The following is a 27133-nucleotide window of genomic DNA, read 5'->3' as shown; positions in this document are numbered from 1 at the left end:
CAGACAAGAAGCATGAAATTGGATGCTATGGAACTTGAAGTTTCTAACATGATAGAATAGAAACAATGCTTAATAGTGTTTAATTAGATAACAAAATAACTTTAAAGGGAAACAATAATATATTATGAATCCTCAAGGGCAAATTATTGGGACTCGAATCTCTTCCAGAACTGTTAGAATTATGGCTTCAATCTATCTGAATAGCAGCATCAAAGGAAAAGGGGTTTATTAAATGGGGTCTACAGCTTGTTTTTTCATTTACTAGTCATATAAATCCCCGAACTTCTTTGACGTACAACGGGAACTCTGGACAGGGACAGTTGCTTAATTTTATTGCCAGTACTTGGCACAGAAACTTGCCAAGTTGATAAAATTCAATTCTTTCTTTAGGTAGTTTGGCTGTAAGACCTAGATTGCCAATCTGACAGGTCTGAGGATCAACAAGGACAATGCGCGAGACAGGACAGAGCAATACAAATGTTTTTTGCTAGTTCTTTCTTCTCCATCGTCTTTTTCTCTCTCTGCCACTCATCACCTTTTTTCCCCCCGATTTTTTTTCTCCCTTCTTGACTTTCTCATTTCTTAGCTGAACATAAATTAGAGATAAAACATATCTTTTCAGTATTTTTTTAAATACAATTCTGTATTCAGTTCTTAATTTTAAAAGTAATGAAAACTTAGTTTCACCCGTAGGGAGCTCCTTTATTCTTTTGTGGGTTAGTAGCCTGCACCAGAAAAATGGTTTTACCATCAGTCTTTTTCAAGAGTGTATTATATTATTTCTCCTAATCATGTGGACTTTTTATGATCCTAACTAAGTAGTCCAGCTAAAGTCAGGCCATGGGTCACTTAGCCTGAAAGCTAGCAATTTCTACCCCAATCCTAAGAGACAATGTGGGAAAATGTAAGAGCTCTTGTATTCTACTCAGACACCAAAAAAATGAAGCCTTTAATTCATACTTTTTCCTTAGCATAAATATGCATGCAGTCTAATTTTATATAACTTTACTTAATGCACTGTAAAGTGCTAAACTGCATTTATGATGTCAAAACAGTATACTGAAATAAAATACTGCCTCCTGAGTAAAAGAGTAAATAATAATGTTTACAATAGTACTACTTTAGTGGTAAAGTTACTTCAAATCTTTGAAAACTGATCAATGCCAAATTACCTCACCGATTAATCTTAATTTGAGAAATATTGTTTTAGGAATAATATTCTGGTAAACAAATTATTAGCCAAAATTTCTAAGGGCTGAACTCACATTGTTTAGACTCTTTCACATGTGGAACTGGCTTTTCTGTAAGAAAACATCGTATGTGCTCACCACAATGCAATCTTGCTTTGGTGATTAAATATGGGCTGGTGCTGGGGGGCAACACTGACCAGATTAGTGACAGTTAAATTTTATATATATATATGTTAATTGTGCCAGATGCCTTCTAGGAACGTTACATGACATACTAACTACATTTTCACAAAACCCTATTAAGTATTATTTTCCTCATTTTTATAGAAGAGAGGTTAAGTACCTGCTCAGCATCATATAGTTATTAAGAGGTAAAGACAGGCAGAAGTAAAAACCCAAGCATTTTGGCTCCAGAGTTCATTGTCTTAATGACTATGCCAAATTTCCTGTTCAATTAACAGGGTCCCATACTGTGTCTATTCTGGATGTATGCTTTAGATGTACAAAAACCATGAGAGCATACTAATACAGAAGCTGAATATCACAACAGCTGTAAAATCTCCTGGAGGATCATTCTTTAGGCTTGTTTCCTATGTCAAAGTGGAATGTAGAAAAACTGGGTTAAGTAATTACTTAGGTCTCATTTGAGACCTAGTTTTCTCTGTACATACCAAATGTTCAGTTAGCCACAACCTTCAATTACCAGAATATTCCATTTCCAAACACGAGGCAAAAAGAGAAGCCTCATAGTCTTTTTTTTTTTTTTCCCCCACTACCTATTTAATGTATGCACAAATCTCAGGCATATATTACTGGAAATATCTTCCTCTGTAGTTCTTCATGTCATTTTTTCTCTTACAATCAAGTTCAATATGCTTTCCAAGTTTACCCAGTTTGCCAAAGTTTGTTTTTTTAACCAGTGAAATAGCTTCAATGTCATTCACTGAATTTTGTACACTAACCTGAAATGTACATATGCCAACCACCACATAATTACCGCCACCATATGCAATTAGGTTTCCTGGATCCCCACTGTCAAAGGGATTAAATTCTACCACATGCACATAATCTTCACAATCCACAGTGTAGGCAGCATTTCTTGTGGCATCTTGCTTCATCTTGTATGTCAATACTTGAGCAGTTGTAAAAATAAAATAGCCTTCTATTGGATAAGGTCACGAAACTGTGGATTACAGCACAGACATAGTTAGAAACCATCAAAGTGTCAGTCACTTTCAGCAAATGAATCAAAATAAGGACATGGTATTTCAGATGCCACAGACAGCTACAAAAAAACCCAAACCATACCAAACCAGGTACTTCTTTAAATACTTTATGAATAATACCTGCAGAATAAATCATCATATCCTGTTTAGATTAACAAAAAGATAGTGAGTACTTGAAGATGGAATCAGTTTAGTAGTGAATATATTCATAAAAAATTAATGATAGTTAACATTTACAGAGCACTGCTTGCAGGTGCCATGCTAAGGATTTTACTGACATTATGCCACCTAATACTTGCAAACCTAAGAGGAGGGAAATGGTTCCCATTTTACAGAAGAAGAAATCGAGGCTTTAATAGGTTAGCTGCCAAGCTCATAGAGGAGACAGCATTTGAAATACTTTACTAGGTGTTGGACGCAAGTGCTAGAGAAGAAAAGCAGGCCTCCACCGTGAAGATCACAATATCCGGTAAGAGTTACGATTCTGTGTGAAAAGCACAGTAAGACCTGGAGAAAGAGTGCCAAAACGTGTGATATAAAAATGATATTCGTAAAATCAGGCACAAAACTTCCACCAACCTGTTATGGCCTGATGTGCACTCTGGAAGTAGCATTCCCAGAGGAGACTTAGGGATCTAAAGAGGTCTTCCACCACCCTTCCCTCCCCCCCCCTTTAATTGGATGCAGTTGTCCTGAGAATAGTTGGACTCAGTAACGAAATCATCAAGTATTTACGGAGAATCAGAGGAATCCCACCTCAGGGAGCCTATAAACTAGTAACCATACGACTGGGAATCCAGGACCGGACATTTGTTAAGGGTGACCAGCAGGTGGATGCCCATAGAGGCACAGCGATGTGGGAAGTGGGAAAGATTCGAGGTCAGGAAACTCGGTCCCTTGATCGCTTGTTAAGTTGTGCCCAGTCTCACTACATTTTCAGGGTTTCACTGTACGGCGAGCTGGACTTGCCCTCTAAAACTGAAGAGCGGAACAGGGAGGAAACCACTGAAGTACCCGCAAAAAGCTCCAACGTCTCTCCCAGACAGGCAAGTCCCGTGAGCCCCGCTACCACCTCTCGAAGCCCGAGGTCAGAGGGAAGAGAGGTGGGACACGACCCGGGAGAGAAGGAACTCGCAAGAATAGGATGGGAGCACTAGGCGGCCAGTTGTAAACCCGCGCGAACCCTCAGGTTCAGGAGCGATACGCACCAGGTTGTCGAAAACTGGCCAGAGGAAATCTGGTTTCCTCCCCAGCCTGCAGCGGCGCGCGCCGACTCTGCTTCCGGGTCAGAGGGCGGAAGCGGCGATTGGTTCCCGAGCCTTCCCGCGAGATTTAAAATAGAACTCGCGACGGACTCTTTTAACAGCTTTGAGACTACAGCCCGGCAGGACAATTTTTCAGTCCAGTCTGAGCCTACCATGTCTATCCCGAGTCAGGTGAGTCTCATGGCTTCCTTGCCCGCCTGTCACACTTTAATTTGTGATTCAGACCGAGAGATTTTTCGGTGACCTCTAAATGGCTGTTAATAGTGGCTTTGCTCTGGAACCCGGTTCGGTTTGGGGATGTTGAAGAATTCACAATATCTAGTGAATAAACCTAGAAGGTCCTGTGGGATCATCTGCAGACTGGACGCCTGGGGGCTCGAAGAGGTCTACTTAGGTTGATTAGGTTGTCAGGAGACCGGGGTTCTAGTTCCAAGACGTGTTCAGACTCCAGTTCCATTACTTCGCCCTCTCTCTTTTATATTCTCCCAAAGAAAATTTAGGATCCGCACTCCGACGGCGATAGCACCAAAGACTGCCCTCGCCTTTTTTAAATTAAATGAATGGCACTAGGTGGATTTTCACTTGTATCTCATAGTTTTATGAGGTAAGATAACTTAACTGTTTTATATTTGAGGACATTTATGTTCATCAGAGACTTTAAAGGAGATACATCTTATAAATTGGGGAACCAGGACGTGGGCCCTGAATGTCTGACTCAGAAATTCTTTTACCATTTCACATTGTCTCTCCAGTGATCATTTCCTGCCTCACAGTTTTTGCTCCGGTGCAATTTGGAATCCAGTCTGTTTGTTTTTTAAACAAGTGTTTATTATCCCTGCCACCTTCTGCTGTTTTCCTGTAGTGTAGCCTGACATTCAGAGTGCTTGCATATTCCTTATCTCATTGATTTCTCATAACTGGCTGGAAGGTATTATTCCTGTTTTCTGTATGATTATACCTTCATCAAGGCAGCCAGTTATAATGCTTATTGCCTAGGCTTATATAGCCTGCTAGCTGCTGAAAGAGCTGAGACTAGACCAGATTTGGCAAACTAGGGCACTACTTGCTTTTGTACAGCTAGTTCCTGAGGTAAGAATAGATTTTACATTTTGAATAGTTGAAACAAAAACAAAAGAATAATATTTTGTGACATGTGAAAATCATATAAAGTTAATTTCAGTTACTAAAGTTTTGTTGAAGCACAGCTATGCTCCTGTGTTTATGTATTGTCTGTGGCTATTTTCACACAGCAAGGTCAAGTTGAATAGTTTTGTTTGTTTTTTTTTTTTTTAGATCTATTTATTTATTTATTTGACAGAGAGTGATCACAAGTAGGCAGAGAGGCAGGCAGAGAGAGAGAGAGGAGGAAGCAGGCTCCCCGCCGAGCAGAGAGCCCGATGCGGGACTCGATCCCAGGACCCTGAGATCATGACCTGAGCCGAAGGCAGCGGCTTAACCCACTGAGCCACCCAGGCACCCCAAGTTGAATAGTTTTGACAGAGACTGTATGCCTTGCATTTCTTAAATATTTACTATTTGGCCCTTTCCAACAAGTGTGCTGACCCTTGGAAGAGACTGTTGGGCTTTTTTTTTTTTTTTTTTTTAAGCTTTCATTTATTTTTATGAGAGAGAGAGAATGAGAAGTGGGGAGGGGGAGAGGGAGAGAGAGACAGAGAAGCAGACTTCCTGCTAAGCAGGAAGTCCAGTGATGCAGGGCTTGGTCCCAGAACCCTGAGATTATGACTTTAGCCACCCAGGCACCCTGAGACTTTTGTCTTTTATATGTGTCAGACACTGTGCTAAAAGCTTGTATTTATTTCATTTATTTTTCACAAAATCCTGTGAGATAAGAACAATTGTTATTTTCATTTTCAGTACAAGGAAGCTGAGGCAGGGCAAGTGACATAACTTGGTATAGATCTCACAGCTAGTAAGTGGTACAGCCAGGATTCAGAACAGTGTAATTCTTGACTAGTTTTCATTTTTAGCAATCTGAACTCATATTTTAATTTTTAAAAAGTTTATTTATTTATAGAGAAAAAGAGTGGGTGCTCATGCAAGCATGGAAGAGGGGCAGAGGAGAAGGAGAGAGAGAATATCAAGCCAGATTATTTGCTTTGGAGTGCTGGATGGGGCTGGATCTCAGGCCCCTGAGATCATGACCTGAGCTGAAATCAAGAGTGGGTCGTTTAACTGACCAAGCCACTCATGTTCTCCAGAACTCTTAATACTTGTAAATAGTACACTGAATAATTTAGTACTAAAGATTTATTTCAGGCAAACTGATCATATCACTGAAGTATTACTTCTTCACTTCTTTTGCTTTTAAGAAAGGATGGTGAAATTTGATGAGAAATATAAGCTTTAGCTATTTACTAGTATTTGTATATATGTAGATATTTACAGTTTTTTACTTGCTGATACAACTATGAATTACTGCTTTGTTAAATGTTTTATGCCCATTTTCCTGATTGTATAAACCTGAAATACAGAATAAATATTTGGGATTCTATTTATACCACATGAAAAAGAAAAAAGATAACAGAAGGAGGTAATAAATGGAATGTGTACAGTAAAATATACCCCAAATAAGACAATGGTATATGAATATCTTGGAGACTAGCATACTTAAGAGAAAAAAAAAGGAAAAAAAAACACCAAAAATCTTTTAGCAACCGTGTCTGTAAACTCAGAGAAAAGAATTGTTTTCTTATATAGACTTGAGTATGTAAAACATTAGAACTACATCTTATTATTTTGAAAGACTTTCATCTGTCAGGAGAAATTATGTAATATGGTGATTTAAGAGCTTATGGAGTTAAGCATCTTGGGTTTAAGTCTGTTTTGCCATTTGCTAGCTGAGTGACATGGGGTATCAGATTCTTCAGATGTAAAATGAGGATAATAATGGACCTTCCTCATAAGACTCTGTTCAGAGATTGAATGAGGTATTAAATATTAAACTTTTATTTGGTTATTTATTTATAAAATCACCAAATAAATTATTACTTATTTCAGGGGTATAGGTCTGTGATTCATCAGTCTTACACAATTCACAGCACTCACATTCCATTTATTACCTCCCCAAAGTCCATCATCCAGCCACCCCAACCTTCTTCCTCCTTCCCTTCCAGCAACTCTCAGTTTGATTCCTGCAATGATGAGTCTCTTATGGTTTGTCTCCCTCTCTGGTTTCATCTTGTTTCATTTTTTCCCTTCCCTTTCCCTATGATCCTCTATCATGTTTCTCAAATTCCTCGTATCACTGAGATCATATGATAACTGTCTTTTTTTGATTGACTTATTTTGCTTAGCAAAATACCCTCTAGTCCCATCCACATGACTACAAATGGCAAGATTTCAGTTTTTTGATGGCTGCATAATATTCCATTGTATCTCGATATACTAAATATTCTTTATCCATTCATCTGTTGATGCACAGTTAGGATTTTCCATAGTTTAGCTATTGTGGACATTGTGGCTATAAACATTCGGGTGCTCATGCCCCTTCAGATCACTGCATTTGTATCCTTAGGATAAATACCCAGTAGTGTAATTGCTGAGTCATAGGGTAGCTCTGTTTTCAGCTTTTTGAGGAACCTCCATACTGTTTTCCAGAGTGGCTGCACCAGCTTGCATTCCCACCAACAATGTAGGGGGGTTCCCTTTTCTCTGTGTCCTCACCAACACCTGTTATTTCCTGACTTGTTAATTTTAGCCATTCTGACTGGTGTGAGGTGGTATCTTATTTAGGTTTTGATTTGCATTTCCCTGATGCCAAAGCGATGTTGAAGACGTTTTAATGTTCTAAATATTAAGCTTTAGAGAAATTTCTGGCACCAAAGAAACTCCTAAATATTAGATATCATACTGGTTATCTATTGCTGTGTAACAAACCACCTGAAAACTTAGTGGAGTTATTATTTTGCTTGATCTTTTAAAAATAATTTTTAACTTTTAAATTTTTAAAATAATTTTTAAATTAACATACAATATATTGTTTGTAAAGGGGTACAACTCTGTGATTCAACAGTCTTACACAATCAGTGCTCTCCATAGCACATACCCTCCCCAGTGTCCATCAACCAGCTACCCCTTCCCTCCTACCTCTCTCCACTCCAGCAACTTCTGTTTGTTTGCTGAGATTAAGAGTTTCTTATGGTTTGTCTCCCTCTCTGGTTTCATCCTGCTTCACTTTTTCCTCTCTTCTCTCATGATCCTCTGCCTTGTTTCTCAAATTCCACATATCAGTGAAATCATATGATAATTGTCTTTCTCTGATTGACTTATTTCACTTAGCATAATACCCTCTACTTTCATCCACATCATTGAAAATGGCAAGATTTCATTTTTTGATGGTTGCATAATATTCCACTGTATCTAGATATTCCACATCTTCTTTATCCATTCATTGCAGATGGACATCTGGGCTTTTCCCGTAGTTTGGCTATTGTGGACATTGCTGCTATAAACATTCAAGTGCACATGCCCTTCAGATCACTACATTTGACTCTTTTAGGGAAATACCTAGTAGTGCAATTGCTGGGTCTCAGGGTAGCTTTTCTTTTAACTTCTTGAGGAACCTTCATACTGTTTTCCAGAGTAGCTGCACCAGCTTGCATTCCCACCAACAGTGTAGGAGGGTTCCCCTTTCTCTGCATCCTCGCCAACATCTGTCATTTACTAGCTTGTTAATTTTAGCCATTCTGACTGGTGTGAGGTGGTATCTCACTGAGGTTTTGATTTGTATTTCCCTGCTGCTAAGTAATGTGGAGCACTTTTTCATGTGTCTTTTGGCCATTTGGATGTCTTTGCCAAAACGTCTGTTCATGTCTTCTGCCCATTTTTTTTTCTTTTTGTATTTCCTTCCACTATTTTAACACGAGGATAGTGTTAAAAGCATAATGGTAATAAACTAACACAAACAACGAAAAGAGAATGTGGTGCATAAACAATGAATTTTGGATTACTGAAAAAATAAAAAATAAAAAAAAGACCAAAAATGTGTGTAGGCATTATTCAAGAGAGAGTTAAAATTCTTTTTATTTTATTTTATTTTCAGTGTTCCAAGATTCATTGTTTATGCACTATATCCTGTGCTCCATGCAATGCGTGCCTTCCTTAATACCCAGCACCAGGCTCTCCCCACTCCCCCACCCTCCCTCCCCTCCAAAACCCTCAGTCTGTTTCTCAGGGTCCACACTCTCTCATGGTTCATCTCCCCCTCCGATTTCCCCGAACTCACTTCTCCTCTCCTTCACCCAATGTCCTCCATGTTATTCCTTATGCTCCACAAGTAAGTGAAACTACATGATAATTGGCTCTCTCTGCTTGACATTTTTCACTCAGCATATTCTGCCCATTTCTTGGTTGGATTATTTGTTCTTTGGGTGTTGAGTTTGGTAAGTTCTTTATAGATTTTGGATACTAGTTCTTTATCTGATAAGACATTTGCCAATATCTTCTCCTGTTCTGTTGTTTGTGTTTTGGTTTTGTCGACTATTTCCTTTGCTGTGCAGAAGCTTTTCACTTTGATGAAGTCCCAATAGTTCATTTAAAAATTTTTTTAAATTATTTTTTTAAAATTTCTTTTCAGTGTTCCAGAATTCATTTTTTATGCACCACACCCAGTGCTCCATGCAATATGTGCCCTCCATAATACCCACCACCAGGCTTACCGAACCCTTCATCGCCTCCCCGCCAAAATCCTGTTTGTTTCTTAGAATCTGCAGTCTCTCATGGTTTGTCTCTGGCTCTGATTTCCCCCACTTTCCCCCACTCTGATTTCCCTCACTTCTCCTCTGCATCTCCTAATAGTTCATTTTTGGCCTTGCTTCCTTGGCCTTTGGCGATGTTTCTATGAAGAAATTAGCGTGACTGAGGTCACAGAGGTTGCTGCCTATGTTCTCCTCAATGATTTTGATGGATTCCTGTCTCACATTGAGGTCTTTCATCCATTTGAGTCTATTTTTGTGTGTGATATAGGAAAATGGTACACTTTCATTCTTCTGCATTTGGCTGTCCTATTTTCCCATTACCATTTGTTGAAGAGACTCCTTTTTCCATTGGACATTCTTTCCTGCTTTGTTTAAGATTAGTTGACCACAAAGTTGAGGATCCATTTCTGGGTTCTCCCTTCTGTTCCACTGATCTATGTTTCTGTTTTTGTGCCACTGTCTTGATGACTATAGCTTTGTAATAGAGCTTGAAGTCCAGAATTGTGATGCCACCAGCTTTGCTTTTCTTTTTCAACATTCCCCTGGCTATTTGGGGTCTTTCCTGGTTCCGTACAAATTTTAAGATTATTTGTTTCAGCTCTGTAGATGTCTTCAGTCTATGTTGTAAAATGTGGATGGTATTTTGTTAGGGATTGTATTGGATGTATAGATATCTCTAGGTAGCATAGACATTTTCACAATATTTATTCTTCCAGTCCACGAGCATGGAATATTTTTCCTTTTTTTTGTGTCTTCCTCAATTTCTTATGGGAGTGTTCTATATTTTTCTGAGTACAGATCCTTTGCCTCTTTGGTTAGGTTTATTCCTAGGTATCTTATGGCTTTTAGTGCAATTTTTTAAAAGATTTTATTTATTTATCTGACAGAGAGAGACACAGTGAGAGAGGGAACACAAGCAGGGGGGTGGGAGAAGGAGAAGCAGGCTTCCCACTGAGCAAGGAACCCCACATGGAGCTCAATCCTAGGACCCCAGGACCACAACCCAAGCCTTAGGTAGACACCCAATAACAGAGCACCCCAGGTGACTCTTTAAGTTGGTATTGGTTGTCAGCTGGAGTGACTTGGTTCTCTTTTATATGGCCTTTCCAGTAAGTGAAGTTGGACTTTTTCATATGGTAGTCTAGAGTAACAAGAGACTAAGAACTAAAGCTGCAAAGCCATATATCAGGAGGCCTGCCACCAAAACCACCTCCAGGTTGGATGTTAAGAAGACTTAAAGGACTCAGCCTATAGTTGTGCCCAATACCTATAATTTATTACAGCAAAAAGATGCTAAATAAAATCAGGAAAGAGAGAAGCTATATGGGGAGAAGGTGCATGGGGCGAAGTCCTGGGGTGATCAGACATAAGCTTCCTAAAGTCCTCTTTTAGTGAAGTCACACAAGACATGCTTAAATCCTCCAACAACAAATTGTGACAACCCATATAACATGTTGTCTGTCAGGGAAGATCTTTAGAGACTCAATGTCCAGGGTATGGACGTAGATGTCTTCAGTCTATGTTGTAAAATCCAGACTCAGAAGAAAAGCATAAACTGTATTATTTATATAGTTTAGGCACAGTGAGCCACTCATAATGGAAACCCTCCTGAATTCTAAGTTCCCAGGTGCAGCCAAGAGCCAGCCTTGTAAGCAGTTCTTTGAAAAATAGACATTAGGCCTGCTGCATTAACTCTTCTGCATGGGCCTTTTGAGCTCTGGGCTTGGAGCCTCCATGATGTCATTCTTCCATATTCAGTTGGTCAAATCAAGTTACTAGACTGATCCATAATTAAAGGGTGGAAAAATAGACTTATTTCTTTTAGGATAACATAGGGATGGGAGGAAACTGATTTTTTTTTTTTTTTTTTTTTTTTGGGCAATCTACCACACATTTTACCATCTAAAAACAAATGTTTTGAAAATACAGCTTTAATTAACTATGTCTGTGTCTATAATTATAAGTTTACAGAATTTGCATATCTGTTTTATATGGATTTTCAGATTGGAGGTTGGGTTTTGTTATTTCAAAAGATTTGGCTTAAGAAAACTATGACTGGGCAGAAATTGTATTGTTCTGTTTTCCTAAATTTAATGAAAGGCAATCTTAGTAAATATGAAAGGACCTCTAGTTCACTACTTATTTTTCTCTAACTCTGCTTTCTTACACACGTTAAATATTAGTTTCCAATTAAAATAAAGCTTTTTAACATTGCATTCTGTCCTGCTTTCAGAGGATGGTTGAGCTTAATCAGAAGTCTGTCTTGGATATGATTAAAGAGTTCAGGAGGAATTGGCACACTCTTTGTACCTCTGAGAGAACTACTGTATGTGGTGCAGACTCCATGCTCCTGGCATTGCAGCTTTCCATAGCAGAGAACAACAAACAGGTTAGTAGACTATATTTAGGTTTACTTTTTTTTTTTTTAAGTGAATGTTGGTAGCTGCTTATTTTAATTATATTAATTTCTTTGTAGTATATGCCCTCCTATGAGAATATCAATACACTATTTTCAAAAATGCATCTGCATGTCTGTGTCAAAATATTACAGTTGGATTTGAAATAGCTTGCTTCAAAATTAAGGCTATTCATATGGATAGTATAATGTAGGATGTGTACATTCCATGTTTAATGTGAAGTCTTAAGATAAACATGCAACTGTTATTATGGTTAAAAATATTTTTATTTATGATTTCTCTTCTTTAAAAAGTTCTAGAAGGCACACATAAATAGTGTTCGTTTTAATATAGTCAAAGAATTTTATGACTAATTTCAGAATTTATGGTATAGATTGATTATTCCTAAGCCAGGCTAAGAATCAGAATCACTTGGGAGGGTTTTTTTAAACAATACTAGCTTCTGTGATTCAGTCTTGGAAATTCTGATTCTCCTCATCTGCACTGAGGCTCTGGAAATTGTCTCTTTAAAATCTTTTCTTAATCTGATCCTTACATGGTTGGCTTATACAAAACTTGTTTTTGGAATGAGCTGTACATAAAGGCCTTAAGGTGTTCAGATGAGGGAAGGATGAATATAGGCTGAGTGGTAAGAAAATGACTTAAACATACTGGATTTCGGGTAGCTTACTTAAATGAGGAGAAGTCTTTGGATGGGAACGTTTTAAGGAAGGGATGAAGGAAAGGAAAAATCAGTTAAGAAGCATCCAGGAGGTTTGAAGTCTTGACGGTTTGAAGATAATGAGATTCTCTTGACCAGAGAAGGTATTTGAAGTGTGGAATAGTTTCAGTAGGTCTATTGGGCTAGATAGTGAAATGACATTCTGATGAATTATTTTAATCCTATATGTCAGTAGTTCCCATATTTTTAGATTTCATATACCAATAAAATTTTCAGAAAAAATTAGACATTGACAGATTTAAACATTTCTCACATTGGCAAATGAGGCCACTGAGAAAAAAGTAGTTACTAGAACCATAATTTTGAAAAAGAAAGAGAATTTTAATGCCTAAAAATTAGGAATTATATAATCTTAAAATAAGAGATAGTCTTTACTACATATGGCAGTTAGCAATTTTGCATGTTTAAAACAGTATATATTAAAATAAATTTTGAACATAGATCTTGATAAAATTCTATCTTACATAGTCATTCTTTTAACAAATATTTGAATTTTTACTATGTCTAGACATTATTCTAAACATTCTGAGGGAAATCTCTGCTTTTATGGCACTATTCTAGTGAGGAGAGACAGATAATACTCTAATAAATAAGATATTTAGTATTTTAGGTCATAAATATGACAGAAAAATTAAGAGATATAGTGAAGGATTGTATAGAGCTTGGGGTGGAAGTGGACTTTTATCTTAAAATAGGGTGGTCAAAAGCCTCAGCTACAAGTTGCCATTTAAGCAAATTTGAAAGAGGCAAAGAAGGAACTAGTCATGGGAGTTTTTGTGGGAAGGGATTATGAGCAGAGGGTACAGCTGATGCAAGGGCCCTGAGGTGGGAGTATGTCTGGCATGTTTAAGGAACAGCAAAGAGGCCCATATAGCTGTTTATATATATGTTAAATGTTAATTTCTTCCTTTTTTCTCTCCCTTCTGGAGATATTTTTTCTCTTCTTTTCTTTTTCTTTTTCTTCTCTTCTCTTATTCTTTTCTTTTCTTTTTTCTTTTGTTCCAGGCATTTCTCTCCTTTGTTCCAGGCATTGTCATAAGTTTTGGGGTTAAAATGGTAAGCAAAACTGGACATGGCTCCTGCCTGGCTTATTGCTTGGTGAGGGAGGTAGATATTTAGTAGAGAAAAACACAAATGAATGCAAAATTATAGCCGTGAGAAGAGGTATATAATGCCATGGGACCATGGAGTTGACTTGGTTGGAGAAATCAAGCTGAACTGTAAAGGGAGGAGAGGAGTTAAGTAGGCAAAGAGTTGGAGGCAAGATGATGAGGGTGAAAGAACAGCATATGCAGTGGCCCTGGGCAGGAAACTGCCAGGAGATTTGAGAAAATGCCAAAGAACCAGTGTGGCTGAAGGGTGGTGGTGGTGGTTACATGTCCCACTTGTTTGTTTCTTGTTTTTAATCACAGTCATTATTAAAAACCAATTTTATATAGGTATGTTGAAGGAAAAAAAATGTAAATCACACTTTTTGGACTTTGTGTTTAAAAAAAAGTTAAACTTCCAGAAAAGTCACAAGAATAGTACACTGAATTCCTTCATGCCCTTCACTTAATTCACCAATTTATATTTTGCCACCTTTACATTATTTCTTTAATATTTTTATATGTCTACATAATATAAATCCATAAATATACCCAGGTATGTATTGTACACATGCATACATATTATTCATATTACTCTGTATGAACAATTTGATTGTAAGTAGTGGACATCTTGAGTCTATCCTTAGACACTCTTGGTATTGTACGTTCTGTGGGTTTTGACAAAAATATAAGTTATGTATGCACCTTTATAGTATTTACAGAATTGTTTCACTGCCCTCAAAATCCTCTCTGCTCCACCTATTTATTCATCCCTCTCACCAACCTCTGCCAACTACTGATTTTTTAACTGTTTTGCCTTTTTTTCAGAATGTCATGTAGTTGGAATTGTAAAGTATATAGCCTTTTCAGGTTGGCTCCTTTCACTTTCTTCCAGATGCATTTATGGTTCCTCCATGTCTGTCTTTTCAGCAGTGAGTAATAGTCCTCTCTATGGATGTATCAGTTTATCCATTTACCTTTTACATTTCTTCCAAACAATATTCAATAAGATATTCAATATTTAATGCTTACTAGTTTAATAATTATTGGATTTTCTGTTATCATCTTTATTTTAAGATTTTATTTTTGTGTAATTTCTATACCCAATATGTACTTACAACCCAGAGATTGAGAATCACATGCTCTGTTTTTTTTTTTTTTTTTTTTTTTAAAGATTTTATTTATTTATTTGACAGAGAGAAATCACAAGTAGATGGAGAGGCAGGCAGAGAGAGAGAGAGAGGGAAGCAGGCTCCCTGCTGAGCAGAGAGCCCGATGTGGGCCTCGATCCCAGGACCCCGAGATCATGACCTGAGCCGAAGGCAGCGGCTTAACCCACTGAGCCACCCAGGCGCCCACATGCTCTGTTGACTGGGCCAGTCTTCCACCCCTGTTATCATCTATCCTCTTTATTTCCAATAGCTCTTCTTGTTCTCTCTTTTTGAAATACCATAGTCTTCTTGCTTCAAGTGTATATTTCTCTGTTGAGACTATTAATGATATTTTTTGAGGTTTTCTTCTTGCATAATCTTTATCCAAGTTTCTTGTTTTATTAGTCTTATTATTCTTCCAACAGAGACTTTTTTCATGATGATCCTTGACCATGCACTTATATTTAAGTGGATCACTAAAATGCTAATGGAAACTGTTTGGAGGGTTAGGGGTTGTTAGTCTGATCCGACTGGGCTATTTGGCTGGGAAATATCTGATGCCCACCTTTAAGATATCCCTTTTAGGGGAACCCTCCTACACTGTTGGTGGGAATGCAAGCTGGTGCAGCCACTCTGGAAAACAGCATGGAGGTTCCTCAAAATGTTGAAAATAGAACTGCCCTATGACCCAGCAATTGCACTACTGGGTATTTACCCTAAAGATACAAACGTAGTGATCCAAAGGGGCATGTGCACCCGAATGTTTATAGCAGCAATGTCCACAATAGCCAAACTATGGAAAGAACCTAGATGTCCATCAACAGATGAATGGATCAAGAAGATGTGGAATATATATACACAATGGAATACTATGCAGCCATCAAAAGAAATGAAATCTTGCCATTTGCGACAACATGGATGGAACTAGAGCGTATCATGCTTAGCGAAATAAGTCAAGCAGAGAAAGACAACTATCATATGATCTCCCTGATATGAGGAAGTGGTGATGCAACATGGGGGCTTAAGTGGGTAGGAGAAGAATAAATGAAACAAGATGGGATTGGGAGGGAGACAAACCATAAGTGACTCTTAATCTCACAAAACAAATTGAGGGTTGCTGGGGGGAGGGGGTTTGGGAGAAGGGGTTGGGATTATGGACATTGGGGAGGATGCTTTGGTGAGTGCTGTGAAGTGTGTAAACCTGGTGATTCACAGACCTGTACCCCTGGGGATAAAAATATATGTTTATAAAAAATAAAAAATAAAAAAAAAAAAGATATCCCTTTTAGAACAGTTTCTTCAGAAAAGAGTCTTTACACAAATGGTGTAAATTTGAGCTGCCAATGTGTTGGGTGCTTGAAAGAAGTTTCAGTATTTAGAATATAAAAAGTCATATATATATATATATATATATTTTTGGGGGGTGGGGGTGGGGGGACTCTTGTTTTCACGTGTACTCTTTGGTCCAGAGACTCTGTTTTACCCTCTCCAGGGCATAAATCCCAGTTTTCTTCTAAAGTAGTTGACTGTTTGCCCCTTTCTCAACAGAAATTAATTATTAGGCAACAGTCTAAATGAATATACACTAACAGTGAGCAGAAGAAAGAGAAATTAAGGAGTTTATCCCATTTACAGTTACACCAAAAGCCATAAGAGGCTTTTATGGTCCATAAAAGCCTATAAGCCTAACCATAAAACTAACCAAAGAGGCAAAGGATCTGTATCAGAAAACTATAGAACACTCCCGTAAGAAATTGAGAAAGACACAAAAAAAATGGAAAAATGTTCTATGCTCATGAATTGGAAGGACAAATATTGTGGAAATGCCTATGCTATGTAGAGCAATCTATACATCCAGTACAATCCCTAACAAAATACCATCGACATTTTTCACAGAGCTGAAACAAATAATCCTAAAATTTGTATGGAACAAGGAAAGACCCCAAATAGCCAGAGAAATGTTGAAAAAGAAAAGCAAAGCTGGTGGCATCACAATTCTGGACTTCAGGCTCTATTACAAAGCTATAGTTATCAAGACAGTGGCACAAAAACAGAAACATAGATCAGTGGAACAGAAGGGAGAACCCAGAAATGGATCCTCAACTTTGTGGTCAACTAATCTTAAAGAAAGCAGGAAAGAATGTCCAATGGAAAAAGGAGTCTCTTCAGCAAATTGTAATGGGAAAAGAGGACAGCCAAATGCAGAAGAATGGAAGTGTACCATTTTCCTATATCACACACAAAAATAGACTCAAATGGATGAAAGACCTCAATGTGAGACAGGAATCCATCAAAATCATTGAGGAGAACATAGGCAGCAACCTCTGTGACCTCAGTCACAGTAACTTCTTCATAGACATATCGCCAAAGGCAAGGGAAGCAAGAGCACAGATGAACTATTGGGACTTCATCAAGGTGAAAAGCTGCAGAGTAAAAGAAATAGTTGACAAAACCAAAACACAAGCAACAGAACTGGAGAAAATATTGGCAAATGTCTTATCAGATAAAGGACTAGTATCCAAAATCTATAAAGAACTTACCAAACTCAACACCCAAAGAACAAATAATCCAACCGAGAAATGGGCAGAATATGCTGAGTGAAATAAGTCAAGCAGAGAGAGCCAATTATCATGTACTTTCACTTACTTGTGGCACATATAAGGAATAACATGGAGGGCATTGGGTGAAAGAGAGGAGAAGTGAGTTCAGGGAAATCAGAGAGGGAGATGAACCATGAGAGAGTGTGGACCCTGAGAAACAGACTGAGGGTTTTGGAGGGGAGGGAGGGTGGGGGGTTGGAGAGAGCCTGGTGCTGGGTATTAAAGAGGGCATGAATTGCATGGCGCACTGGGTATAGTGCATAAACAATGAATCTTGGAATGCTGAAAAAAAAATAAAATGAATTTTAACTCTCTTGAATAATGCCTACACACATTTTTGGTTTTTTATTTTTATTTATTTTTTTCAGTGATCCAAAATTCATTGTTTATGCACCACATTCTCTTTTCGTTGTTTTTGTTGGTTTCTTATCATTATGTTTTTAACACTATCCTCACATTAAAATAGTGGAAGGAAATAGAAAAAGAAAAACAAAAAAGAAATGGGCAGAGGACATGAACAGATGTCTTGGCAAAGAAGATATCCAAATGGCCAACAGACACATGAAAAAGTGCTCCACATCACTTGGCATCAGGGAAATACAAATCAAAACCTCAGTGAGATACCACCTTACACCAGTCAGAATGGCTAAAATTAACAAGCTAGTAAATGACAGATGTTGGTGAGGATGCAGAGAAAGGGGAACCCTCCTACACTGTTGGTGGGAATGCAAGCTGGTGTAGCCACTCTGGAAAACAGTATGAAGGTTCCTCAAGAAGTTAAAAATAGACCTACCCAGCGTGACTGGGTGGCCTAGTGGTTAAGCCTCTGCCTTCGGCTCAGGTCATGATCCCAGGGTCCTGGGATTGAGCCCCGCATTGGGCTCTTTGCTTAGCAGGGGGCCTGTTCTCCCTCCCCCTCTGCCTGCTTCTCTGCCTACATTTGATTTCTCTTTCTTTCTGTCAAATAAATAAAATCTTAAAAAAAAAAATAGAGCTATTCTGCGACCCAGCAATTGCACTACTGAGTATTTCCTGAAGGATTTAATGTAGTGATCCAAAGGGGCACGTGCTCCTGAATGTTTATAGCAGCAACGTCCACAAAAGCCAAACTATTGCAAAAGCCCAGATGTCTATCTGCAATGAATGGATATAGAAGATTGGTATATCTAGGCACAATGGAATATTATGCAGCCATCAAAAAATGAAATCTTGCCATTTTCAATGACGTGGATGGAAGTAGAGGGTATTATGCTAATGGAAATAAGTCAATCAGAGAAAGACGATTATATGATCTCTCAAGTGCGATTTAAGAAATGAAACATGATTGTAGGGGAAGGGAGGGAAAAATAAAACAGGACAAAATCAGAGAGGGAGACAGACCATAAGAAACTTTTAATCATAGGAAACAAACCTGAGGGTTGCTGGAGGGGAGGGTGACAAAGGGCTGGGATAACTGGTGATGGGCTGTAAGGACAACACGTGATGTAATGAGCACTGAGTGTTACATAAGACTGATGAATCACTGACCTCTTCCTCTGAAACTAATAATCACTATATGGTAATTGAATTTAAATTAAAAAAAAGAATAAAAATAAAACCTAAATGAAGATTATCCAGAGAGGTAATCATAGTACCAGGGCTACTTCAGAAATCTCTTCACTGGCAAATATCTTCATCATCATCTTTTTGCTGGACAGATTTTTTTCTAGTGGACATATCAAGACTGTTGACCTTTGAACCTTTGGTTTTGGCAAGGTAGGCAGGGTGGGGGTTTTGATCCGACTTTCCATCTTTCTTATGCTTAGCTTTGTTTCCTAACCTTTGTGCTCAGGGTTCATAAAAACCAGCTTCTTTAGTGCCGGGGAATAGTAGTTACCTGGAAAATACAGGTCTCACCGTTTGCTTATTGGCACTTGCTCATTGTTTTTGACCTTTTGTAATTTCCTTTTTCTTATGAACAATTCAGTCATGTTTAAAAAAAGTTTTCTATTTTCTCTTGTAGTTTTAGGTATTTCATGCCAGGAGGGATTTCTCTGCATATCCAACCAGGCAGATAGTCTTGTTAATATGTCTGTTTTAAAATTCTAACAGATGGTATACATCCTTTCTGTATCTTGTTTTTATTATCCATCATTGTTTTCAAGACCTCTTTCGGTACTGATAGAAAAGTTGATCTAATTTATTCATTTTAACAATCATCCTTTATATGACTGGTATACTTTACTCATTGATAGACCTTTGGGTCATTTGAATTTTTTTGGTATTATAAACAGTTCTTCATTGAAATGAGATGTCTGTGCATGAACAAGAGTTTCTCTAGGCTCTATACACAAGGGGTTATATGACAGATATATCTTTAATTTGACTTGATGTTACCAAATTTGTCTTCAACTTGGTTATTAGAATTTACATTATATCAACAGTATAGGAGAATATATTCCTGTAGTATACAATTTTCTTATATTTCTCCATATTAGATGTTATCTAAGAACAAGAAAAGAGAAAAGAGGGTATTTCATTTTAATTTTTCTATTAGAGCATTTAAACATCTTTTAAGATGATTATTTGACTCTTTAGGTATCCTCTCTATTGTTTGCTCATTCATATCCTTTACTTACTTTACTGTTGAGTTCTTTTTATCTCTTTTTTACTCTTTAAAAGAATTCTACATGTACTTTGTAACACTCTTTGTCGGTAACTTCTGATGTGTTCCATTTTACTTACCTTCTCTGGATATACTTCCTTTAGATTGTTTTATCAGAATTTATATGCCAATCTTAGTCTCAATCTTATATACCATTGTTCACTCAGTCAGTGAAGCTAGACACCCAAAGGTCATTGTACAGCTTCTTTATTTTGCTCCCCATTGCAATCCATATTCAAGTCTTTCTAATTTTACTGCCTGAGCATTAAAAAGAAAAACAACCAAAAAAAAAAAAAAACCCAAAAAACTCTCCTTTAGTAACCCGAAGGAATGGTACCCCAAGATAATAGGTTCTGCGGATATTATATCAATGGAATAGACTATCTAAAGGTTAAGCTTTGGCGATCATTCACTTGAAAATGAGAAGAGAGAGAAATTGAGGCAATTATTAAGAATCATTATTATACAGTAATTGAGAGCTATTGTTTTGGAATTAAGCAGACTGTATTCGTATCACCTACTGTTTGTTTATGAATAATTTTTGAAGCATAAATATATCAAAAAGGTAAGTGAAATATACCCTGAAGAAAATTTAGTTTTCATGTAAAAATTTTAATATGTTGAAATACTCAATTCAAGATATTTTTTCTTTTGGGTTTGTCTGTGTAGCACACACTTAGGATCTCTTTCTACTTGTTAATTTTCTACTTGCTAATTCACTGTGAAAGTTCAGACTCTGGGTGGGAGAAAAGAGGAGAGGTGAATTGCAACTGAGCTTATCACAGTTTGTGTATGTGTGTGCACATGTGCAGTAGGGATGCTGGGCTGCAGTTCTGATTGACTCTCAGTCTCCATGTGGAGTTAGCTCAGGCATCCCCAGCTGTGTGCAGACTTCCATGTAAAAATCCATAGATTTTTTGAGGACTACATGGCAAATATATATGACTTTTATTATTAAGCTGCAGATAGCACTTTAGCTTTTCCTTTCCTTAGAATTGACTTTGTAGTTTGACTCTGTCTGGCAATTACATCATAAATGCTATTTTTCATGAACTTAAATAGCCTTAAAACGTTACAAATGTTCCATTGGATGAAACAAAGATATTAATTTTATAACTTCATGGAAAGCCACAGCCTGTGGTTGACTGTCAGATTTGAAAATGACCTAACTTTGACATAATGAATAAGACGAAACAGTTTTTACAATTATATTACATTTATCTAATACCTGCCTAACAAACAGTTATTTTACTTTGAATGAGAAAAGGGAATGAATGACATTTTTTGATCACCTGCCATTCATCAGGTGTTATTTAATCTGTTTAATCTCATTTTATAACCAAGGAAAAGTATTCACAGGATTTTCAGTATTTTACTCATGGTCACATAGCCAATTAATACTCTTAAGCAGACCTCCTATCTTTTCTGTTTTGATAACAATAAAAATTCCAGTTAGTTAAAAATATGAAGTTTATTTAAGTTTTTGAATAATTATAAAAATACCTTCAGCAAAATATACAAAGTACAAGTGCTCTGAAAAAATGTAACTTCATTTTTTTCCTCATTTTATTCTTATGAAATACAATCCTTCTTATGTCCATCAGAGAATTAAAGCATTGACCATCTTGAACTTCCTTCAGATATTAGCCAGCTGGCATGTTTTCCTAGCAAAACATTTTCTGATTTGACCACAAGCTCTCTGAATCAGTTGTTACTGGTTTGAATAATAGAATATGCTGTCATGGTGGGCACCTGATCATGAAAACTGATATCTGGAGTACATTTTTATTTGGATTTAAAATGTTTTTACAATCCCAGTATAAACACTGTTAATCTAGTCAAAACCTTTTCTCACAAGATCAAGAGCTTGCCTGGTTTTACTTTAACTAGTTATAGTCAACCGAATAAGACTGAATTGTACATTTATGTTAGGCAAAATTTTAATTTATTTTTCATAAGAAAGATGTCATATCAAAACAGTTTTAGGAATTTTTTGAGATAAGACAACTTAGTTTTGAAACTCTAAATAGCTGGATTTGTTTAACTTAAATACCATTTGGAAATTTTATTGTGTAATTTTGTGGGATTGGGAAGTAAAGTGTACAGTTTTTGATGCAATGCTGCGAAGTTAAAAATCTGTCTTACATTTGGGTTATGGATTCAAGATTTGAGAGTTACTGGGTTTTTTTTTTGGTTTTTCATTGAATTAATTTCATGAAATATTATTAATTTTTATAATTTTGATATAATAGGTCCCTCCAAGGACAGTAAGGATAATTTTCTTTGTCTCCATGAGGATGAGTAAAAAGTTAATAATTTTTAAGGCAGTTTGGACATAATTGCCTTAAATTTAGATAGTAACTAGAAAATGTAGCTGATTTTTGTAAAAGAAATGTAAATTTAAAAGAGTCAGTTAAGTAGAAAGTTTATTTTTCAGCTCTTTTTTTTTTTTCAAGATTTTATTTATTTATTTGAGAGAGTGAGATAGCACAAGCAAAGGGAGTGGCAGAGGGAGAAGGAGAAGCAGGCTCCCTGCTGAACAGGGAGCCAGACATGGGGTTCCATCCCAAGACTCTAGGATCTGAGCCAAAGGCAGACGCTTAACTGACTGAGTCACCCAGGCGCCCCTACTTGACTCTTTTTGGTTCTTTTTATTATTCTTCATTGGCTAAAGATGATGTTACAATTTTAGTTCCAGTGAATTATAGTTCTATTTAAATATCCACCCATCTTTCAGTGCAAATGATGGAAAGATCTTGGTGTTATCAGAAACTACTAACATATTAAGGGAACTTAATTGTGGAAAAAAGCAACATAATACATTTCACAAAATTACATATGAATACTTAAAGATATTTGTTACTCATGCTGTATTGGAAAGGAGTAGTTAGAATTTTTTACTGAATTAGGGCTGGCTTTTTTTTTTTTTTTTAGGAGGGCACTATTATTAATATCTGGAAGCAGAATGCAATCAATTAAAAAAAACCTTCAGCATGTCTACTGACTAATACATCATGTTGATATTGAAGAAGAGAAAAAAGAACAATTTTACCTCAATAGGAACATCCAGCAGCTTATAGAAAGAAACTGTGGCTTTTTAACACTTGTTTATAGTTTGGTGTGTCCATGAGCAGGGAAGAATCAAAATTCTTCTCCGACCCAAGGTTTTAGCACTGCTATTTTGCTTTTTCTGGAACAGTAATGAAATAAAATGTGATTTTTAAAATTAGTTTTTATGATCATGTCTTAAGACTAACAGTTGGAAGTGTGGTATGTAGTAATTCACTATGGCATTGAAAATTTTGATTAAGAGATTAAAAATGCATTAGAAGAGCTAAAAGGAGCTAAATATTAACAGAATCAAATTTTTCCCCAATTAATAGTACTTAAGAACAGATCACTGCCCACCCATACCCTGAATTTGAGAAGAAATTTAATGAAGAAAGACTAGATATTTGCTAATTTTGTCATGCCCAAACTTGCCATAGTTGTTTGTATTTTACAAAACCAACAAAATCCTTTTCTATGTGGTTTAAAAATTATTCCATAGCTGAACTTGGATGTTATTTTCAAATCCACAAGAATTCAATGTACACTTTTCTATAACAAAACTCAATTTGTATTTCCCGTCTCAATTACAGATTAATGAATATTCTGGTACCTAAATTTATCTTTTCATTTTTGGCATTGTCTCTTTTCAGCATAGTGGAGAATTTACAGTTTCCCTCAGCGATGTCTTATTGACCTGGAAATACTTTCTACATGAGAAGTTGAACCTACCATTTGAAAATACAAAAGTGATTGACCATTATGAGGACATTAGGAGGACTTACGATGATTTCTTAAAGAATAGTAATATGGTAGATCTGATTGATGTTTATAAAAAATGTAGTGCTTTGATTTCTAGTTGTGAAAATAATGCCAACATATCCCCTGTAAGTATTTTTTAAAATAATTCTGTCTTAAATGAAAATTTGGCTAGATTTATTTTTATTTTAAACTATGGTATCAACATTTATAGTAACTTGATAGTGCTTTTGCTTTTCAGATCATGTTAGAAATGGAAAATTTAGCTACCTGAAAGTTAGTTATTACTGGAAAGAAATATTTCAGTGGTAAATTTTGTTGAAATTATGTTATTTGGTTGAAATATAAGAACAGCTTCTTACCAGATCAAAAAATTTTAACAAAGAGATCAGTCCCAAATGTGTGATTTCTTTTTTTTTTTTTTTAAGATTTTATTTATTTATTTGGCAGAGAGAGATCACAAGCAGGCGAGAGGCAGGCAAAGGGAGAGGAAGGGAAGCAGGCTCCCTGTTGAGCAGAGAGCCCGATGTGGGACTCGACCCCATGACCCTGAGATCATGACCTGAGCCGAAGGCAGCGGCTTAACCCACTGAGCCACCCAGGCGCCCTATGATTTCTTTTTGAATTCATGCCAAGGATTGCTTTTATATTTTACTTTCTTGTTTTGATGTATACATGTTCATTTGGCATATGTTGTATAAATGATTGCTATGACTCTTTCTATGGATTAGTAGTACTAATTATTGAGATGGGGTATCATTTTGTGATGATACTATGATACAGTAAACATGGGGTAATATACTGTTCCTGGTTTTTTTTGCATACACACATTCATTGCTTTATTTTTTTATTGAATATAAATTTTAAAACTAATGGCATGCCATCCTTTCTAGTTTGGTTTTATCTACATTAGAATTAATAAACTTTTAGAATATATTTGGATGTATCTATTTTAAAGTGTTGAAGTATATTTATCTTAACATTACTGAGTACCAATAAAGTAGTAATTAAATAGTAGTAATAACTAAATAATTATAGATATAATTAGAAGAAAATGTTTATTATATTTTCTAAGATATTAGAATATTTTATAAATATTTCTGTCTGAAACTTGGGAATCATGTTTTGGCTCCTTGTAATAGAAACCTCTAACAGTGGTTTACGAAAATGGAAGTTTTATTTCATTGTTTTATAAAAGGAGTCTTAAGGTAAGCATATGGGACTGATGTGATGGCTCTGTGGTTATCAGATACCTAGGATTTTTCTGTCATTCTGCTTATTCATCTTAGTTCTTGACCTCTATCCTCAAGATCATTTGTGGTCCAGGTTAGCTGTTGGAACTCCAGATTCCATATCAGCGTTCCTTGCATCAGGAAGTAGTAAGGGAACCCAGCACTCTTCTTTCATTTTAAAGAGGCATAGCTCTTTTGCTTCCATGTCCTTGCACAAAGCTTAGTCACATGGCCACACCAAGATGTTAGGGAAGATGGAGAATATAGTCCTTTTTTTTTCTGGGTAACATGCCAGAATAAAAACAAAATCTCTGTTACTGATGAAGAAGGGGAGAGTGGATATTGGCAGGCAGTTTGCGGTCTTGGCCTACTGGGCTATAATAGAACCCTTTCCCCTGTTGTAACTTCTTCTTCTTCTTCTTCTTCTTTTTTTTTTTTTTTTTTAAGATTTTATTTATTTATTTGAGAGAGAGAGCTAGAGAGAGCATGAGAGCATGAGTTGGGGCAGAGGGACAGAAGGAGAGAGAGAGAAGCAGGCTCCTCGCTGAGCATATAGCCCAACACAGGGCTCAACAAGGGCTTGACTTGGGGTTCAGTCTCAGGACCCCAGGATCATGATCTGAACCAAAGGCAGATGCTTAACTGACTGAGCCACCCAGGTGCCCCCTGTCGTAACTTTCTGAGACCCACACTATGGTAAAGATACTTGTGAGGGAAGATTGTTTTTCTTCATTCCTTCCTACCTTTGTTTTATTTGCTTGTAGAGATGACTTTTGACTATTTTTCATATAGTTAATTTAGAGAGGCTAACCAAACATAAGTATTGGATTGTAGGAACAACAAAGAGAATTTTTTGATAAGCCAGTAAGAGTATAATCTGCCTGATGTTTTTGGGCACATTGTTTTCACCTTATCCTTTGTTGCTGTCTAAGTTTTCTGTAAGATTTTTTTTTTATTTGAAAGATTTTATATGTTTATTTGAGAGAGAGTAAGAGGGCGAGAGAGAGAGAGCATTGGGGGGGGGGGTCAGAGGGAGAAGAAGACTCCCTGCTAAGCAGGGAGCCTAATGCAGGGCTCGATCCTGGGACTCCAGGATCGTGACCTGAGCTGAAAGGCAGTCGCTTTTCAGCTTTTTGAGCCACCCAGGCCCCCCCCGTCTAATAAATCTTCTAATAAGCCTCTTCATTTAAGTGTATCAACTGTAGTATGAGATACACAGGTTTACCTTGGAGGGAGTTCTGTGCCTCCAAACATCAGCATGTTCTGCAGAATTTCAGGAGGGGAGTGGAAGCTGCTGAGATGATAGCATGTGAAGTTGAAATTTTTCTGCACTTAAAATGGAAGATTTGATCTCTGACAACTTATTTGCTCTAGGGAAATTTCCAATGAAGAAAAACTGAGCAGAAAAACAGATACTTAGATTGATTTCCTCAAAAATACGTTAAAATAATTCTAATTTATGCTGAAAGTGTCTTTTAAAAAGATTTATTAGAGAGAGAGAGTGGGGAGGGGCAGAGGGAGAGACTCTTCAAGCAGACCCCCTACTGAGCGCTGAGTCCAATGGGGGTTTGATAACAACCCATGAAACCATAACCTGAGCTGATACCAAGAGTGGGATCCTTAGCTGATTAAACCACTCAAGTGCTCCTAAAAGTGTCTTTAAAGATACATATGCTTATGTATCTTTGTTTCTTATTTATAGTAGCTTAAATAAGGCAGAAGTGTATTTCACACATTATAATTCCTCTCCTGGGGAACATGCATGCAGGGCCTGTGGACATCTGGGAGCATATAAGACCTCGATTTCTAAATGGAGTCCAAGTTGAGACAATTGGTACAGAATTTGCTTTCTCATGAACTGAACAATAATCTGAGGGATACTGGAGATCTGGGCTGAGGAGAAGAAATGGTAGATTTCAAGAAGAACTTAGCAGCCCTCAGAAATCTGGGAACCTTCTGGGGAAGGTCAAAAATTCCATCTGAGTGTGCCAGGATTCTTTGACTTAGGAAGCCAAGAAGTAGCTGAATGGATGGGTATACTGTTGGTGATCCTTGAGAGACCACAAAAAGACTTT

At 36.9% G+C, this 27133-nt stretch overlaps 2 protein-coding genes across 5 annotated transcripts in view; one reads left to right on the top strand and one right to left on the bottom strand.

Annotated features, from left to right (window-relative positions):
* NUP37 (nucleoporin 37) overlaps positions 1-3721 on the bottom strand; it is a 43524-nt gene extending 39803 nt beyond the window's left edge. For 2 of the 3 annotated variants that reach the window (XM_004742989.3, XM_045084785.1), the window contains exons 1-2: positions 3625-3721; positions 2153-2373 (exon numbers count right to left, since the gene is read on the bottom strand). In XM_004742989.3, the coding sequence (XP_004743046.1) occupies positions 2153-2308 (156 nt within the window). In that variant the 5' untranslated portion in view covers positions 2309-2373; positions 3625-3721. Of the gene's footprint in view, positions 1-2152; positions 2374-2995; positions 3420-3624 lie in introns of those variants that run through there. The other variant, XM_045084784.1, reaches the window with a different exon arrangement.
* A 15-nt stretch (positions 3722-3736) lies between these two features.
* Positions 3737-27133, top strand: part of LOC101679925 (PARP1 binding protein) — a 70436-nt gene continuing 47039 nt past the window's right edge. For both annotated transcript variants that reach the window (XM_045084782.1, XM_004742987.3), the window contains exons 1-3: positions 3737-3852; positions 11632-11787; positions 23721-23954. In XM_045084782.1, the coding sequence (XP_044940717.1) occupies positions 3835-3852; positions 11632-11787; positions 23721-23954 (408 nt within the window). In that variant the 5' untranslated portion in view covers positions 3737-3834. The remainder of the gene's footprint in view (positions 3853-11631; positions 11788-23720; positions 23955-27133) is intronic.

Source organism: Mustela putorius, unplaced genomic scaffold (assembly GCF_011764305.1).
Source record: "Mustela putorius furo isolate JIRA1106 unplaced genomic scaffold, ASM1176430v1.1 tig00000788_pilon_pilon_pilon, whole genome shotgun sequence".
NCBI classification, from domain to species: domain Eukaryota; kingdom Metazoa; phylum Chordata; class Mammalia; order Carnivora; family Mustelidae; genus Mustela; species Mustela putorius.
Note: the sequence above shows the minus strand (reverse complement) of the source record. Positions and strands in the feature narration are given on the sequence as shown.